Genomic DNA, 19,649 nt, shown 5'->3' on the forward strand with positions numbered 1-19,649 from the left:
GAGGATTTAAAAGTTCAGAGCCTGTTGGGCGGCGCTAATGACTGCGAGTATGAAAGTTGTTCGGCTTGATGAGAACTAAATATGTACCAATGTTGGTGACTGTAGGTGAAAATGGGGGTGCTACAGATCCACCCCTACATGCCTATTTTCTCTGCAACTGTGCCCAGCCCTAATGGCCGACGGCTCTGATGTGTGTGCAGAGATCTGCATTATAAATAACAAGAATGTAACATTCTGTTTCACTTTAAAACTGTCGTAATGAAATGTTAAAATGTAACAATTGCCATGTTTTAGTATTGTTATCTCATTCTCTCTGTCTCTATTCTCAGGTGATCATCTATCAGGGTGGGCAGGTGTTCAGTTTAGCCAATCACATGAACGGGCGAGTGGGTTTCGTGTCCACTATGCCCAGCACAAGTGCCTCAATCTTCATCAATAACACACAGCTGTCCGACACAGGGACGTACCAGTGCCTGGTCAATAACCTCCCCGACCGCGGAGGGCGCAATATAGGAGTCATCGGCCTCACTGTGCTTGGTGAGTGGTGTAGATGTAGCACACTAGCATTCTGCTCATAGGCCCTGTCCTAATACTCACACCTGCTGTCTGTGTACAAGCCTGCTTACCCACTTGTGACACTCGTAACGATGTTTCTGTAATTGTTCTCGAAAGACTGATTGTTGTTGGTAGTGATGTTTTATTGTGTGAAATTAATTGTAAAAGTTATTTCTTTTTACTTATTTTGATTTTCAATACTTTGCATATTAAAATATGTTTAACTGTAAAATTGTGTACAGTCAAAATACACATAATGGCTTAAATATTAAATGTAAGTAATTTTTCCTACTTTCTTCCTTAATGCACTGCACAAAAACGTAATTCTATACACATGTGTGATCCATTAATAGCTACTTATACATGCCATTTACGTTATATGATTTGGCTTGTTATTTATATAAGATAACAAAAGACTACTATACACAATTTATCAGTATGTGGTTTCATATACAAATAAAAGCATTAAAATGCATACTTTTAATACATAAATGCATGTTTAGATGAGGCAGAAGCAGTGGAAAAATTGTATTTCTAATTTTAAAACATTGGCTGATAAATTACCAAAATCACCAGCGTATTAGGCAAGAAAAAATTAAATATGGTGAATATTAGGCGAGAAGCTTATAAATAGACATATTTAGCAATTGTGATGCCGCTATTACTGTAAGTCAGACCAACCATTGGTGAACATTATAAAGTGCTTTATATTGAATATATTAATATATACAAAAATGACATATGCCAAACTTACTTTTTACTGCTTATTATATTACAGAACGTATTAGATTATATTAGATAACGTAAATGCATTCCTTTCTGTCTTTCCCATAATAACGAGAACATTTGTTGTAAAAACTAAATATTTTATCTTAATAACGATAAATTATGTAGTTCAAACAAAATATATTCTCGTAATAACTAGATGCTGTTAAAACAAACATTTTATGAGATATTATGTCATAAAAACTACATCTTTTCTTGAGATATTTATAATGAGATATTATGTAGTTAAAACAAAATCTTTTCTCGTAATAATGAGATATGTCGTAAAAACAAAATCTTTACTCATAATAACGCGATTATATAATGTTTTCAACATATTTTCTTGTAATTTTCTCGTAAAGAGATGTTATGTAGTTCAAACTAAATATTTTCTCGTAATAATGAGATATGTTGTAAACTAAATAATTTCTCTTAATAACGATAAATTATGTAGTTCAAATCAAATATTTTCTCGTAATAACGACAAATGTCAAAAAAACTACATCTTCTCTCGTAAAGAGATAATATGTAGTTCAAACTAAATATTTTCTCCTAATAATGAGATATGTTGTAAACTAAATATTTTATCTTAATAACGATAAATTATGTAGTTCAAACAAAATATATTCTCGTAATAACTAGATGCTGTTAAAACAAAAATTTTCTCGTAATAACGAGATATTATGTCATAAAAACGACATCTTTTCTTGAGATATTTATAATGAGATATTATTTATTTAAAACAAAATCTTTACTCATAATAACGAGATTATATAATTTTTTCAACATCTTTTCTTGTAATAATGAGATATGTCGTAAAAACTAAATATTTTCTCATAATAACGATATATTATGCAGTTAAAACAAAATCTCTTCTCTTAATAATGAGAAATTATGTAGTTAAAATAAAGTTACAAATATTATGTCGGAAAAGCTAAATATTTCTCGGAAAATGAGAGTCGTAAAAACAAAATATTTTCTCATAATAACGAGAATGTTGTAAAAACAACATCTTGTCAATATCAATTTATTTATATAGCACAGTTAAAATAACGACCTAAGTGCTGTACAATCATTGCAATATAAAATAAAATAAAAAAACATATAACATAATTGAAATATTAAAACATAAATACACAATGTAAAAGGTGAAAAAAAGTTTTTAACTTTAATTTAAAATCGTGTACTGTTGAGGCAGTTCTAATGAAATCAGGTAGGCCGTTGCAAAGCTTAGGAGCGCTACCGCAAAGGTACGGTCACCTCTCAATTTCAATTTAGACCTGGGGACACTCAAGAGCCTCTAATCGGTGACGTCATTTAACTTGTATTGAACCCGGAAGATTCCTTTAATGTAATGCGCTCGATTTTACCTTCAGTGTGTGACGAACAAACTTTGAGCGATACAATTTTTTTTTATTATTGGTCTTTTTTTCTTGATTATTTGATTGATAAATATATTCAAGCAATAATAAGCAGATTGATTTTCAAGATGATAAATGGATGCGGTGGACTATAAGATGATCATGTGACAACGTTGTTGTGTACAACTATTTGAAATGGTTATTATTCATGTATACTATATCAAATACTGTTTTATAGGTGCACTCAGTGTCATCTTGTACTGACACTGACCCCTAGTGGCTTGGAAGCAGCATCATTTAAAATCAATAGTTTTCAGTTTCAGATGTCATTGTAGAAATTGAGTATTCACAGTCAGCCGTTATGACTTTAATCAATGAGTGAAAGTGTCCAATAACAGAACGGTTACTGAGATTAATCGAGTAGTTTCCGGCTGGTCATGTGGCTCTAACATTAATCTTGCCTGTGAAGAGTTTTTCAAATCAGTCACTAATGAGGTTCCCTGAAATGTTAGCTGTCTATGTAGACAGAAAAGCAGCTCACTAGGTTTTGTACCAGAGCTAAAGTGATGTCATTGTAAGAGTATTGATCTTTGTTTATGTTTGTCTCTCTTTCAACCGTGCAGTTCCTCCGTCCATACCGTCCTGTCGTATTCAGGGTGCTCTGGACGTGGGCAGTGATGTGATGCTGCTGTGTGGGTCAGATGAGGGAATCCCCACGCCTACCTACTCTTGGGAAAAAATGGAGTCAGTGCCCAAACTGCCCCACAATGCCATGCAAGGTACAAAACCCCTGCCCGTGGGAATTCCATTTTGCCCCACGTTCTCTGGTAAATCTGCAGCTCTTGACTCATTGGCGTGAACTCTGCCCGCCCCGATTCACCGTGGTGTGTGTGTGTGTGTGTGTGTGTTTGAGTACGGTGAGGTGGTTTACCTGCTCTTTCCAAACGTGATGGCACTCTGTGTCCTTTGTGGATCAACACTGCTTTAATATAAGGCTACAGAATCATCACAGACAAATAAACCTGCTTTATAAGATGTTTACTTAAAAGTCAACATGAAATCCAACAATGCAAGAAAACCATGTTTACGTGAGATTTTATATCATCCAGGGCTGGACTGGTAATCTGGCATACCGGGCATTTTCCCGGTGGGCCGACGCACTTTGGGGGCGATCAGGGGCGTACTGGCCATAGGGAGAACCGAGCGGGCCGGTGGGTCGTCAGCGAAATGTGCCGTATGGGCCACGATAAGCTAAAATGAGCCGCCGCGTTATGCATTACGGAAAAGGACAGCGAGACACACAGCGTAATCAATGTAACATTGTGCATGTAAACGCACTCATTGCTCATTATTATATACTAATTTATTTAATTTATAGTTTCATCAAATGTAATAACTGTGTAATGTTTAACCAAATTATTTAAATATTTAGTTTTTTTATATTATTTTATTAGAGTTCTCAATTCAATATTATTATGTTTTTTTTTATAAAACTGTAATGAAAATGTAACCAATATTATTGAAAAGCGTTAAATTAATCCATCCATCCATCCATCCATTCATCTTCAACCGCTTAACCGAAGTCGGGTCACGGGGACAGCTGCTCCAGCAGGGGGCCCCAAACTTCCCTATCCCGAGCCACATTAACCAGCTCTGACTGGGGGACCCCGAGGCGTTCCCAGGCCAGTGTGGAGATGTAATCTCTCCACCTAATCCTGGGTCTTCCCCGAGGCCTCCTCCCAGCTGGATGTGCCTGAAACACCTCCCTAGGGAGGCGGCCAGGGGGCATCCTTACCAGATGCCCAAACCACCTCAACTGACTCCTTTCGACGCAAAGGAGCAGCGGCTCTACTCCGAGCTCCTCACGGATGACTGAGCTCCTCACCCTATCTCTAAGGGAGAAGCCCGCCACCCTTCTGAGGAAGCCCATTTCGGCCGCTTGTACTCGTGACCTAGTTCTTTCGGTCATGACCCAGCCTTCATGACCATAGGTGAGGGTAGGAACGAAAATTGACCGGTAGATCGAGATCTTTGCCTTTCGACTCAGCTCTCTTTTCGTGACAGCGGTGCGATAGAGCGAGTGCAATACCGCCCCCGCTGCCCCGATACTCCGGCCAACCTCCCGCTCCATTGTCCCCTCACTCGTGAACAAGACCCCGAGGTACTTGAACTCCTTCACTTGGGGCAATACCTCCTTCCCTACCCGGAGTACGCACTCCATAAACATTAATAGTTGGAAAAAAATTTGTTATCATTTTATCAGCTTATATTTATAAATAAAGTATTTTCCAGATAACATTTAATAATTTATTTTGGCTTTAGTACAATGACAATATTCAAACCAATTATTTAATTTAGCATTTGCGCTAATTATTTAATTTTACAATGTTCTGTCTTTATAAAATCATGCTTACTACAACCCCAACTCCAATAAAGTTGGGACAGTATGAAAAATGCTAATAAAATCAAAAAGGAGTGATTTGTAAATTACATTCATCCGTTGCTATATTTAAAACTACACATTTGTGAATTATTTATTTATTTATTTATTTATTTTTAAATGTACAGTAATTTCACATCAGATCAGTAACACGCTCCAAAAAAGTTGAGACGGGCAGTTTAAGACTAATAACAATTTGACGAGTTAAAATAACAGTGATGTGAAACAGGAGATGTTAAACAAGCAATCGTGTCATAGTATATATAAGGAGCCTCCAAAACCAGCCGAGTCCTTCAAGAACAAAGATCATTCAAGACTTGTCAATTTGCCAACAGATGCTTCAGCAAATAATCCAACAATGTTCCCCAAAGACAAACTGGAAGGATTTTGGGCATTTCACCCTCTAATCTCGGTGTGTAAAGGGCAAGACGAAAACATCTTCTGAATGCACATTATCTCTGATCCCTCAGACATCACTGACTGACATCACCTCACCACATCATCATTCATCTGTAATGGATACTATGAACATGGGATTGGGATAACTTTAGTAACCTTTGTTACTCAACAGCACTCGCCGCTGCACCCACAGAGGCAAGTTAAGACTTTAATATGTAAAGGAGAAGCCGTACATCATCACTGTCCAGAAGCGCTGCCGACTTCTCTGGACTCGCTCTCATCTTAGATGGAAAGTAGAACAGTGGAACTGTGTTTTTTGGTCTGAAGAGTCACATTTGAAAAGGTTTTTGAAAAACAAAGCCGTCGTGGTATCCGGGCCAAAGAGGAAAAGGACCATCCGAGCTGTTGTCAGCATCAGGTCCAGAAGCCAGTGTCTGTATGGGCCAGGGGTGTGTCAGTGCCCATGGCATGGGTAGCTCGCACATCTGTGAGGACACCATTAATGCAGACAGGTACAGTCAAATTTTGGAGCAGCATATACAGCCATCCAGAACCGTCTTTTCCAGGGACGTCCCGGCATTTTAAGTGCATGGCTGTGTGAGCGGGGAATGCGGGTGCTAGATTGGCCTGCCTGCAGTCCTGACCGTCTCCAATCGAGAATGTGATGCATTATGATGCGCATAATACGGCAACGAAGACCCCGTACAATTGTGCAGCTGAAGACCTACTTAATGGCTGAATGGGGGAAAAGTCCACTTTCTAAACTTAAACTTGTATCTTCAGTGCCCAAATGTTTAATAAGTGTTATTAGAAGAAATGGTGATGTTTCACAGCGGTACCAACGTTTTTGGAGCGTGATACAATCATCTAATTTGAAATAGCTGTACATAAACAATAATAATAATAACTGATAAGCTAAAACATCATTTAATATGTAGTTGTGATGCTTTCAATATAGCAAAGGATGAATATAATTTACAAATCACTCCTTTTTATTTTTATTAGCATTTTTCATTGGGGTTGTATTTTTAGACCTTTTAAGGCATAATCTGCCAATATTATTATTTTTTTTTTTAAATTCTCGCCAATTTGTATCGCCCAATTCCCAATGCGCTCGAAGTCCTCGTGGTGGCGTAGTGACTCGCCTCAATCCGGGTGGCGGAGGACGAATCTCAGTTGCCTCCGCGTCTGAGACCGTCAATCCGCGCATCTTATCACGTGGCTTGTTGAGCGCGTTACCACGGAGATGTAGCGCGCGTGGAGGCTTCACGTTATTCTCTGCGGCATCCACGCACAACTCACCACACGCCCCACCAAGAGCGAGAACCTCATTATAGCGACCACGAGGAGGTTACCCCATGTGACTCGAACCTCCCTAGCAACCGGGACAATTTGGTTGCTAAGGAGACCTGGCTGGAGTCACTCAGCACGCCCTGGATTCAAACTCGCGACTCCAGGTGTGCTAGTCAGCGTCAATACTCGCTGAGGCCCCGATCTGACATTATTAAATAAGAAAAAATTATGTTTTTTTTATAGTCGTCCATCAATATATATATATATATAATAATTTTCTCTGACACGACTTTCTGCACTCCAAAAAATAGCCTATTTTCAAGATTTTTTTGCATTTAAATTTCATAACAAAATTTCATCAAATTGAATTTTGTAATGTTTTACCAAATGAAATTAATAACACATTTAAATGTAATTAATTAATTAATTAATTTTTATTAAAGGGTACTCGATTAAATTTAATATAATTTTGAATAAAATTGAAATGCGTAAATTGGCTGCAATATTTTTTTTTGTGTGCTGATGTAATTTATGTGTTTAAGTTTGATTTATGCATCTAACATTACTCTTAATAGTGGGCAACAAAATACATTACTTACATTTATATTTATAAATATTTTTTCCATATAATATTTTTGTCTATTTTGGCTTTAGTACAACGACACCTAATTTAGCATTTTTTCTAATCATTTAATTTTGGACCATTTAATCACGTTGGTTTAATATAAACTAAATAATCCCTAACCCTAAATATAAAATATAAACTTTAAAAATTCACATTTTTCATGATCCAATCAAATACAGATTAAACCTTTATTTCCTGCTGAATGTTTTGTTTCACTCATAAATATGTCACATTACTGAAGTGAATATAAACACTAAATATTGTTTTACCGTTAGTGATTTTGCATCAATAATCATCATCAAACAGCAGATAGCGAAACTAATTCTTGAAATGCTGTTTTAATAGTTAAAGAACATTATTGTCTGTGAACAGTCACATTAACGATAGCCTTATTTTAAAGACAGTATTTCTATTGTCATGTTTTCAATGCTTTGGCCTGTGATTTATAGCTTTCATGGCTGTGAGATGTTTTTAATTTCTTAAATTAGATCAGAAATTCAGTTTGTGATGCCATTTCTGAACAAAATTACAATTGTACTGCCATCTAGAGGCCTTTTGTGTTACTGCAAATTATTGATCATTTTTATTATTTTTTTGTCGTTGTCTTCACAACGGCATCCTTTTATTAGGTCTAGTAGATTTGATTAGATTTGTGGTAGTTATCATTGTGTAAATGTACCTTTTTGTGAGTAGGATGTTACTGAGGTGCTGTCAATCAAATGTTTTAATAACTGATTGTCTCTTGTTTGTGTTCAGATCAGATGCAGGGTACAGTGACACTGAGAAACATCAGCACCAGCACATCTGGACTCTATCAGTGCACCGCATCGAACGCCATCGGGAAGAGCACCTGTGTACTGAACATGCAGGTCGTAGCACGTAAGTGTGGAGACAACGTCAATGAAAGGAATAGTTCACCGAATAATGAAAATTCATCAGTTACTCACCCTCATGTTGTTCCTCAAACACGTGTGTCTTTCCTCTGTCGAACACAAAAAGGAGATGTTTTGCAGAATGTCCAAGCTGCTCTTTTCCATACCATGAAAGCAGATGGTGACTGCGACTGTGATGCAAAAAAAAAAAAAAACACTTCATTAAAACACCATAAAATATTCTAGTGATGTCATGTTCAATTCCAAAATTTCAAGTCTGTCAAAAAAATAATAGTATTTTTGTATAAATACTATTTAAATTCAGTAGGCCGATACCAATATTTTTCCACTTCCTCACCTTATTTTGTCATCTGTTTTGCTTGGGAATTATGGGTAGCTGAGTGGTAATGACGATGGCTACCACCCCTGGAGTTAGCTAGTTCTCTAGTTTGAATTCCAGAGCGTACTGAGTGACTCCAGCCAGGTCTCCTTAGCAACCAAATTGTCCCGGTTGCTAGGGAGGGTAGAGTCACATGGGGTAAACTCCTCGTGGTCACTATAATGTGTGCTGAGTTGTGCGTGGATGCCGCGTAGAATAGCGTGATGCCTCCACATGTGCTACGTCTCCGTGGTAACGTGCTCAACAAGTCACGTGATAAGATGCGCGGATTGAATGTTTATGTGTGAAAAGTGGTTACTTTATATTATCCAAACATTTTCGCTCTTTTTCACCATTGTTAACAATAAAACTCGCATTTTACATGTTATGAATGAACATTACAAATTAATATTATTCTGCATGCTTTACTTTTTCGAATTTAATTTATTTTGGTTGGTATTTCTTTATATTACACACAGAACAATTATTATTAACTTGCTTTATAAACTATGCAATGTAATACATGTATGTAAATAATTATATTAGGGCTGTCAATCAATACAAATTTGTAATCAAATTAATTACATGGTATGGCAATTAATTAATCAAATTATTCGCAATTAACTGCAAACATAAATATTTGCTGAGAATCCCTCAAATAACAATAATTCAATATATTATGACTAAATAAATAAAATAATATATATATATATATATATATATATATATATATATATATATATATATATGTATATATATATATAATAATAATAAAACAGATCATTAAAATGCATTACATTATTTTGGTACACGCGTGAAGCATTTAATAAAACAATAGAAAAAGTGGCTTTAGAATGCAAAATATTGTTTATTTCCATAGTATTGAACATAAGGTCTAAAGTTCACGGCAATCCATTTAGCAATTGAATTCGTCATTCAGTCTGAGATTTATTATAAGGGCTTGTTTAAGGATGTACACCTGCGTCAGACACTTTTGGAGCGTCTCTGTTGTGTTGCGTCACAAACATATAATTTTTAAGTCGCTGTATCAAGTTAAATGAAGTTTGAAACTTAGTAAAACACGTCTTGAGGTCCCTGTGTTCAGATTTGCTGTGTTTGTACACAAGACCGTGTTCTCATCTTGTGCCGTCTGCTGTCTGTAAGTGTGTTTGTTCTCTGGATAAGCTGCTCGTTGCATATACTGCGAGTGTCACTTACTGCCCCCTGGAGAAAACTGATGGTACTACAAGCTTGAATTGCTCAGATGGAAGGAATATTCCTTATTACGGTCCGGGGACATGATTAATTGCATACATTTTGTTTACGCATTATTTTTATACAATTATTTGCACTGAATTAATGCATTAAATCGACAGCCATAAATTATAAATAAATCAGCTGGGTTTATTTTTCATGCTTGTGACCAAAATGCTGATGTTTTAAATTGGTAAATAATAGTTAGATAAAATACAGTAGCCGATACATCGGTGCATTCTTAATTAATTAATTTAACTTTAGTGACGATGCACAAAAACATATTAACAGCTTTGACATTTCTATTGCTTCGAAATTAAATAACATGTAAAGAACCCAATGAACAAACGGACAAAATAACATCTGTCGAGATTTTACATCGAGATTTTAGTCGCATCTGGGTGTTTCCATTGAATAGTTTTTATGCAATATCCCAAAATTAGCATTAAAAATACGTGGATTGTGACTTTGCAGTTGCACTTCATCGTTTTGACCATTAAATGGCAGGAATGTCAATCATGTAGAAAAGCTTGAACCCAATCTCAATGCATTTGCATTAAAAGCCTCATTGCTTCAGAAAGTCTTCTGATGTCATTTGATAGCATCGTGTGAGGAACGGACACTTATGTTAAAACTGGCATGTTGATGATAAAAGATCATTCTTTCTCTCTCTGCATCTCTACATATGTTTATCTCTCTGTCAATCTTTTCTCACTTTCAGCTCAGCCTCAGAGTGTTGGTCTGATCGCCGGCACGATCGTCACTGGGATTCTAGCGCTGGTTATCTGCTCTCTGCTGGTGGTGGTGTCGCTCTTCTACTGGAGGAACAAGAACAAATACGATGAAGATGAAATTCCCAATGAGATCAGGTCATTTCCACCACACCGCACCATTTCGCCCCTAATATAGTTTTTCTTAAACTTAATGCACTTGTTAAGCAAGTGGTCAAAAGTGACCGTGAGATGAAATATGAGACAAAACAAAGAAAAATCAAGGGAAATATCGTAGTTTTATTGGCCGACATTTCGCAAAACGTGTGAAAATCGTATTAAATGTGTATAAAGGATGCACTGCCAAGAAAAAGTATGTGAACCCTTTGTAATTAGCTGGTTTTCTGAATTATTTGGTCATAAAATGTCATCAAAGGCAGTGTCAGTATAGACAAACAATAATGTGCTTAAGCTAACAGCACACAAATAATTAGCATCTTTTATGTCTTTATTGAACACATCTCATTAAACATTCACAGTGCTGTGGAAAAACTAAGTGAGCCCTTGGAATTCATCACTCACTTCTACTGAGCTTCTGCAGGTGCACAGCCACCCTGATATTATCCTGTAGGATATCTTGATAAACTTGGGAATTCATTTTTCCCTCCATGATGGCAAGCGGTTCAGGTCCCGAAGCAGCAAAGCAGCCCCAATTCATGATGCTCCCTCCACTGTACTTCACCGTTGGGATGATGTTTTCATGTTAGTATGCGGTGCCCTTTTTATACGTAGTGCTGCATGTTCTTCCCAAACAATTCAACCTTAGTTTCATCAGTGCACAAAACATTTTCCCAGTAGTGTTGTGAAGCGTCAAGTTGGTCAAATTTCAGGTGTGCAGCAATGTTTTTGTTGGAAAGCTGCGGGTTCCTTCATGACGTCCTGTCATGGACACCATACCTGTTTAATGTTTTCTGTATAGTCGACTCATGAACAGAGATGTTAACCAGTTCTAATGATTCCTTCAAGTCTTTCACTCTTGGGTCTTTTTTACCTCATTGAGCATTCTGCGGTGTGTCCTTTGAGTCATCTTGGTTGGACGGCCACTTCTAATGAGAGTACCTACAGTACTAAATCATCTTGACTAGACAGCCACTACTAGGGAGAGTACCTATAGTACCAAATCATCTTGGCTGGACGGCCACTTCTAGAGAGAGTACCAATAGTACTAAATCATCTTGGCTGGACGGGCCACTTCTAGAGAGAGTACCTATAGTACTAAATCATCTTGGCTGGACGGCCACTTCTAGAGAGAGTACCTATAGTACTAAATCATCTTGGCTGGACGGCCACTTCTAGAGAGAGTACCAATAGTACTAAATCATCTTGGCTGGACGGGCCACTTCTAGAGAGAGTACCTATAGTACTAAATCATCTTGGCTGGACGGCCACTTCTAGAGAGAGTACCTATAGTACTAAATCATCTTGGCTGGACGGGCCACTTCTAGTGAGAGTACCTATAGTACTAAATCATCTTGGCTGGACGGGCCACTTCTAGTGAGAGTACCTATAGTACTAAATCATCTTGACTAGATGGCCACTTCTAGAGAGAGTACCAATAGTACTAAATCATCTTGGCTGGACGGGCCACTTCTAGTGAGAGTACCTATAGTACTAAATCATCTTGACTAGATGGCCACTTCTAGAGAGAGTACCTATAGTACTAAATCATCTTGGCTGGACGGCCACTTCTAGAGAGAGTACCTACAGTACTAAATCATCTTGGCTGGATGGCCACTTCTAGAGAGAGTACCTATAGTACTAAATCATCTTGGCTGGACGGGCCACTTCTAGTGAGAGTACCTATAGTACTAAATCATCTTGACTAGATGGCCACTTCTAGAGAGAGTACCTATAATCACGGGTGCACATAACTGGTACGCAGGTACGCATGCGCGCCAAAAATCAGGAATGCGTAATGCGACTTGTATTACTCCGCGCCTTTGCGTTCTTAACCGATCTTCTCATCTAAACTTACACATGACATGTTGCTTGTCAACTAAGTTATACTGTCAGAGATGTCCAAAAAGCAACAGACATTAAGCAGCTTCTTTGGCGTTTCGCCACCTACAAAGAAATGCCAACTGGAGCCAGAGCCGAAAAAAAGACTTTTTTCGGAAAAGTGGCTCAAAGATGTGCAGTGGCTTGAAGCTAACGATGAGCGCACTGAAATGTGGTGCAAGATTTGCCGCTCAAATCCACATCTAGCAGACAAAACAGGTGCGTTTTATAAAGGCTCAAAGAATTTCAACCATCCTTTATTTGACAAACATGAAAAGAGCAAGGAGCACATGAATGTGGCACAAGCTATTGTTAATAAACAAGCTAGCCGAGAAGAAATGTCCAGTCGCCCACTTGCCAGATGGCAAGACAAGCTGAATGAAGAACAGCGGCAAGCTCTGTTTCATATTTTTGTCCTCGCCTTCCATAAAGCTAAACACGCACGTCTTCCTATTCTGAAGATATTCCTTTACTGAAGCGGCTAGGAGTAAATTTTGGAGGTGCATATCATTCACGTGAAGGGGGCACACGGATCATGCAAAGCATCGCCCGCGCCATCAGCGGGGAGTTACGAGCCAAGTTGCAGTCTGCTGAATTTTGGGGGCTGCTTTTTGATGGATCTGAGGATATCACAAAAACTGAGCAGGAAATCGTTTACATTGTTTCTGTGTCCAGCAACGGAGAGTTTACCTCAGATTTTATTGGACTGATTGAATTGGGTGCTGACCGAACTGCACAGGCCATAACAGACGGACTTGTGAGACTTTTCCAGGACACAGGCTTGGATGACTGGACAACAAAGTTGGTCGCTGTGTGCACAGACGGGGATGCTGTCAACGTCGGTATGTACAACGGCGTTGTGCCAAATCTCCGGCGACTTGCTGCGGTTGGAGACTCCCTAGTGCACATTCTGTGCACCGCACACACACTGGAGAATTGCGCAAAATCAGCTGATCGCAACGTTCATTACTGTGAGACATTTAATCGCTCTGTGGTCAAGCTGTTTTATTTACAAAAAGGTGGAGCAAAAAAAACTGCTGAACTGAAGAAGCTGTGTGAAGAAAATGGGATATCCTTTCTGAAGCTGGGTAAGTTTCATAATATCAGATGGTCTGCATGGGGCAGCACCACCAAGATGCCACTGTTGGGCCCTTGAGCAAGGCCCTTAACTCCAGGTTGCTCCGGGGGGATTGTCCCTGTAATAATTGCACTGTAAGTCGCTTTGGATAAAAGCGTCTGCCAAATGCATAAATGTAAATGTAATGGAGGCATGAAACACTGTTAAAAATATCAAGACTATTGCCAGCCATTAAAATGCAACTGGCTAAGAGTGATAACAGTGACTTGCAGCATATCTGCACAGAGCGTTTTCAGTGCTTTCTGTCAAACATGCTTGACATTGGTAACATTTTGAAGACCACATCCATTAGGTTTCAGAAGGAAAAGCTGACCATTGGAGAATGTAAGGATGAACTCATGGTGGCCATTGGACAGTTCACACTTCTGCTTGATGGTGAAGGCCACAGGGCACACACTGTTTCTAATGCTGATGCTGACAGAGATAAGACAAACTTGCTCAGGGGGTTAATTGAAGAGTTTGAAATCAGATTTGACTCCCTCAAGTCATGTGATCATTTCTTAGTATTTGATCCTTCAACATGGCCTCAGGAAATGCAAGACCTCCACAGTTTTGGACACACAACAGTTTGCAGCATTCTCAAGAAATATGAGGCCACATTGCAACTTGACAGAGACACCACTGTGACAGAATGGATGCGCTTAAAGCAGGCAGGAAAACGCCTGGGAGCCTCTTCTGTGTATGACTTGGTCCAAATAGTAAATACAAGTAACCCAGATGCTTACTCCAACATCAACAAGGTGGTTAAGCTGTCTCTTACACTGCCTTTAAGCAGTGCAGCTTGTGAGAGGGGATTCTCACATCTCAACATAATAAAAAGCAAGTACAGATCTCGTCTGTCACACGCTCGTCTCTCAGCCCTGATGCAGATACACCTATCAAAGCAGACCACAGAAACATTTGAGTACCTATAGTACTAAATCATCTTGGCTGGACGGCCACTTCTAGAGAGAGTACCTATAGTACTAAATCATCTTGGCTGGACGGCCACTTCTAGAGAGAGTACCTATAGTACTAAATCATCTTGGCTGGACGGCCACTTCTAGAGAGAGTACCTATAGTACTAAATCATCTTGGCTGGACGGCCACTTCTAGAGAGAGTACCTATAGTACTAAATCATCTTGGCTGGACGGCCACTTCTAGAGAGAGTACCTATAGTACTAAATCATCTCCATTTATAGACAGTGTGTCTCAATGTGGACAGATGAATATCTAACGGCCACTTCTAGAGAGAGTACCTATAGTACTAAATCATCTTGACTAGACGGCCACTTCTAGAGAGAGTACCTATAGTACTAAATCATCTCCATTTATAGACAGTGTGTCTCAATGTGGACAGATGAATATCTAACGGCCACTTCTAGAGAGAGTACCTATAGTACTAAATCATCTTGGCTGGACGGCCACTTCTAGAGAGAGTACCTATAGTACTAAATCATCTCCATTTATAGACAGTGTGTCTCACTGTGGACAGACGAATATCTAACGGCCACTTCTAGAGAGAGTACCTATAGTACTAAATCATCTTGGCTGGACGGCCACTTCTAGAGAGAGTACCTATAGTACTAAATCATCTTGGCTGGACGGCCACTTCTAGAGAGAGTACCTATAGTACTAAATCATCTTGACTAGACGACCACTTCTAGGGAGAGTACCTATAGTACTAAATCATCTTGACTAGACGACCACTTCTAGGGAGAGTACCTATAGTACTAAATCATCTTGGCTGGACGGCCACTTCTAGAGAGAGTACCTATAGTACTAAATCATCTTGACTAGACGACCACTTCTAGGGAGAGTACCTATAGTACTAAATCATCTCCATTTATAGACAGTGTGTCTCACTGTGGACAGATGAATATCTAACGGCCACTTCTAGGGAGAGTACCTATAGTACTAAATCATCTTGGCTGGACGGCCACTTCTAGAGAGAGTACCTATAGTACTAAATCATCTCCATTTATAGACAGTTTGTCTAACTGTGGACAGATGAATATCAAATCTCTTTGACAAAACTTTGTAACCCTTTCCAGCTTTATGCAAAGCAACAGTTCTTGGTCATGGGTCTACTGAGATCTCTTATTTTGTGAGGCATGGTGAGTGTTTTTTATTATTCAAAGTAGCTCTAACCCACACCTCCAATCTGGATGCCAGTTTTGCCAACTTCTGACTCTAATTAGCTTTTGTTGGCATCATTAGCCTAGGGGTTCACATACATTTTCCAACCTACACTGTGAATGTTTGAATGATGTATTCAATATGTTCAAGAACAAAACAGTAGTTTGTGTGTAATTAGTTAAAACAGATTGTGTTTGTTCATTATTGTAACTTATATCAAGGTCAAACCAGATTTTAAGACAAATTTGTACATAAATGTAGGTAATTCCAAAGGGTTCACATAATTTTTTCTTACTACTGTACATTACAGTGTTCGCTATGAAATTAGGTGTATATAAGCTAAATAATCATGATTTTCATTTCCTGTCCTACTTTTCACAGGGAGGATGATCTTCCTCCAAAGAGATCTTCATCAGTAAAGGCCTTTCACGCCGACGCCTCCTCCTCTGAGAACGACACGCTGACGTCCACCAACACCTACAACAGTCATTACTGGCAAAACCCCAAACCCAACTACGACACCAACTCCTACACCCGATATAACGGCGACACGCAACAGACCTTCACGGGTGGACCCAACAACACTGGAAAAGCCCCTTCACGCCCAGCCTACACCAATGGCAGCCACACACTGCCTCCGCCCAAAACTCTGGTGGTCACCACTAACTCCGCCCCCTCCCCGCCCGTCATGACACGCAGTAACGGCTCGATGAGCCTGCGCCCGACCGTCGCCACGACGCCGGCCGCAACATATGGGCAACAACACACGCACTCGTATGCTGTGAGCCAAGCCACGCTAGAGCGCATGGGCGCCGTGCCCGTCATGGTGCCCGCCCAGGGCAGAGCGGGCTCACTCGTCTGATAGAAACAAACACGCATGGATGAAATAAAACTGTTTTATATTTGAGTTCAGCTGATGCCAACTAAAACTGCTCCGCAACACCATTAACATCCCTTTGCGCCCTTGTTTTTTATATTGCCTGTTTGCTTCTTAGTTTCTTAGTTTAGTTTTTTAAGGCTTGACGATTAACTGGGTTTGCTGCTGGCAGAAAAGGGCCCTCAAGAGAATAATTAAAAATGTAAAAGTATAAATATCTAGACATCCTTAAAACAAGATACATTTACATTTATTAGCTAACGAGACATATTTACACAGAATATATACTGAATTAAAGGAATATTCCGGGTTCAATACAAGCTAAGCTAATCGACAGCATTTGCGGCATAATGTTGAAAATTATTCCGTCTTTTTCTTAAAAATAAAGCAAAAATCTGTGTTACGGTGAGACACTTACAATGGAAGTCAATGGGGATTAATCTGTAAACATTAAAATACTCACTGTATCAATATTATAGCCACAAGATATAAACAATATGTGTGTAAACATGATTTTCGTGTGATGAAATCACTTACTACCGCATCTCTGTAAAGTTATATCCAGGTTTGCAACTTTGTCAACCGTAAAAATGACGATTTACACAACTTTGTGGCTCAAATAATGAACGTTTTAACAGAAGAATGAATGTAAGTGCTTTTATAAAATTACAAGCTTCACATTTCTGCCTTTTAAACACTCCAAAAATTGGCCCCATGAAGTAGTACGTCTTAAACAATATCTTTTAAGGATGTTTAGATACTGGAAAAGCAAGCAAAAATACTGATTATGAAAATGAGTTTTTACAGTAAATCACTGAATCCCGTCACCCCACTGCAAATATCTGAATGTGCACGATGCTTTATTTGTTTATCTTAATAGGGCTTTTTGACTTATATTCTTCTGCTTTGTACCACTGGAATCAAAGAAGGAACGTGTGCAATTGAAAGTGAGTATTATTCACCCTCCCTCTGATCAGAGACGGCTGCATGAGTATTAAAGTGTTGTGGCCTTTGATTTCAGACTCTAAAGACCCGAGGATGTGTTTGACAGTGTTGCTAATGCAGGACAGACGAGTTTCGCTTTAAGAAAAGCTTTTACGTTGTTTGCAATGAAGCCAACGTCGTCCTCATATCAGCTTAATATTGAAAGAAAAGTCTTACATAGATATGTCTTAACAATCCTAATTCAACACTACTGACAGTATAGCCATAGTCTACCTCTAAACCACTGCAGATAAAATAGATCTCGTATGTAATGAATAGCGTAAGTCTTATATGGACGGAATATGAAACTCGGAGAAACATTGGAGAATTAAATTGTTACAAAAGAACAGAATTTGATTACAGGAAATCCACTTCAATTGGGTGCTACATTAAACAGGTAGATGCATATTGTCCTGTATGTTATACGAAATAACAATGATGGGGGGGGGTTAACATTCATTGTTCATTTAGTCTATTTTGGTTCATTTGGTTGTTGTTGTTTTTTTTTTTATAATATTGTAAATAATGTAACTACTTGTAGAATAGAATATAAATTAAAACACTCTTTTGCCCAAAACTCATTTGTGATTTGTTTTATTTTATATATATATATATATATATATATTACATTTTCAGCTCACTGATAAAATGCTTGTTTATTTTCTAATAAATCATTCGTCCATCAGGGGAGTTTCTAGGATTTGAAATCATCTGGGGCATTTTTTCTCTCGATTTAAAGGCATTAAGTTGCAAAGCTGAGAAATCAAGTCATAAGAATATTTTTCACAGTTTTGACTATATCTTGCAAATGTGTCTTTATATCTCATTGTCACATTGTCACTTTATGTCAAAAAAGGTCATTCTAACTTTTAGTGTCACAATTGTGTCTTTTCTCACAGTTATAATGTCGCAGTTACACAATTGTGAGACATAAAGGTGCACAAGATACTGTATAATATCGCCAATCAGAGAAATAGTCTCAGTTATGCCATATAAAGTTTCAATTGCGAGACATAAATGTCACAATGTCACAGATATAAAGTTGCAATTGTTAGTTTATATCACTCAACTGTGAATTTGTTTTACTTGGCAATTGAGAATTTTAGTTTTGACTATAATTTGCAAATGTGTCTTTATATCTCATTGTCACATTGTGACTTTATGTCAAAAAGGTCATTCTAACGTTTAGTGTCACAATTGTGTCTTTTCTCACAGTTATAAAGTCGCAGTTACGCAATTGTGAGACATAAAGGTGCAATGTGACAAGATACTGTATAAAATCGCAATTCAGAGAAATAGACTCAGTTACGGCATTTAGACTTGCAACTGCGAGACATAAATGTCACAATGCGACAAGATATAAAGTTTCAATCGTGAGACATAAAGGTGCACAAGATACTGTATAAATTCGCAATTAAGAGAAATAAAGTCTCAGTGACGCAAAATAAACGTGAAATTGCGAGACATAAATGTCACAATGCGACGAGATATAAAGTCACAATTCTGAAAAATAAAGTCGCAGTTATATCACTTAACCTCGACTTTGTCTTGCGATTGTAACTTTATCTTGCGTATAAGAGACTTTATAACTGTATAAAAGTCTCAGTCTTTCTCTTTAAAGGTTTTGATATTAAATTGATCAGGATTTATTGTGTTAAATGTTACAAAAGAGTGTTTGTACTGATGTAAAATGTGCCTTAAAATAGTGTATGCAGGAAATGTAGCGTGTGTGTGTGTGCGCGCGAGCGCGTTTGTGTGTGTGTGTGTGTGTGTGTGTGTGTGTGTGTGTGTGTGTGTGTGTGTGTGTGTGTGTGTGTGTG

General features: G+C 38.3%; 1 protein-coding gene across 1 annotated transcript in view; it reads left to right on the forward strand.

Moving 5' to 3' along the window:
• igsf11 (immunoglobulin superfamily member 11) overlaps positions 1-18,399 on the forward strand; it is a 155,045-nt gene extending 136,646 nt beyond the window's left edge. The window contains exons 3-7 of the mRNA XM_052106780.1: positions 330-537; positions 3,305-3,460; positions 8,195-8,317; positions 10,665-10,812; positions 16,350-18,399. Of these exons, the coding sequence (XP_051962740.1) occupies positions 330-537; positions 3,305-3,460; positions 8,195-8,317; positions 10,665-10,812; positions 16,350-16,830 (1,116 nt within the window). The 3' untranslated portion in view covers positions 16,831-18,399. The remainder of the gene's footprint in view (positions 1-329; positions 538-3,304; positions 3,461-8,194; positions 8,318-10,664; positions 10,813-16,349) is intronic.
• The last annotated feature ends 1,250 nt before the right edge of the window (positions 18,400-19,649 follow it).

This window comes from Xyrauchen texanus, chromosome 36 (assembly GCF_025860055.1).
Source record: "Xyrauchen texanus isolate HMW12.3.18 chromosome 36, RBS_HiC_50CHRs, whole genome shotgun sequence".
Lineage (NCBI taxonomy): Eukaryota > Metazoa > Chordata > Actinopteri > Cypriniformes > Catostomidae > Xyrauchen > Xyrauchen texanus.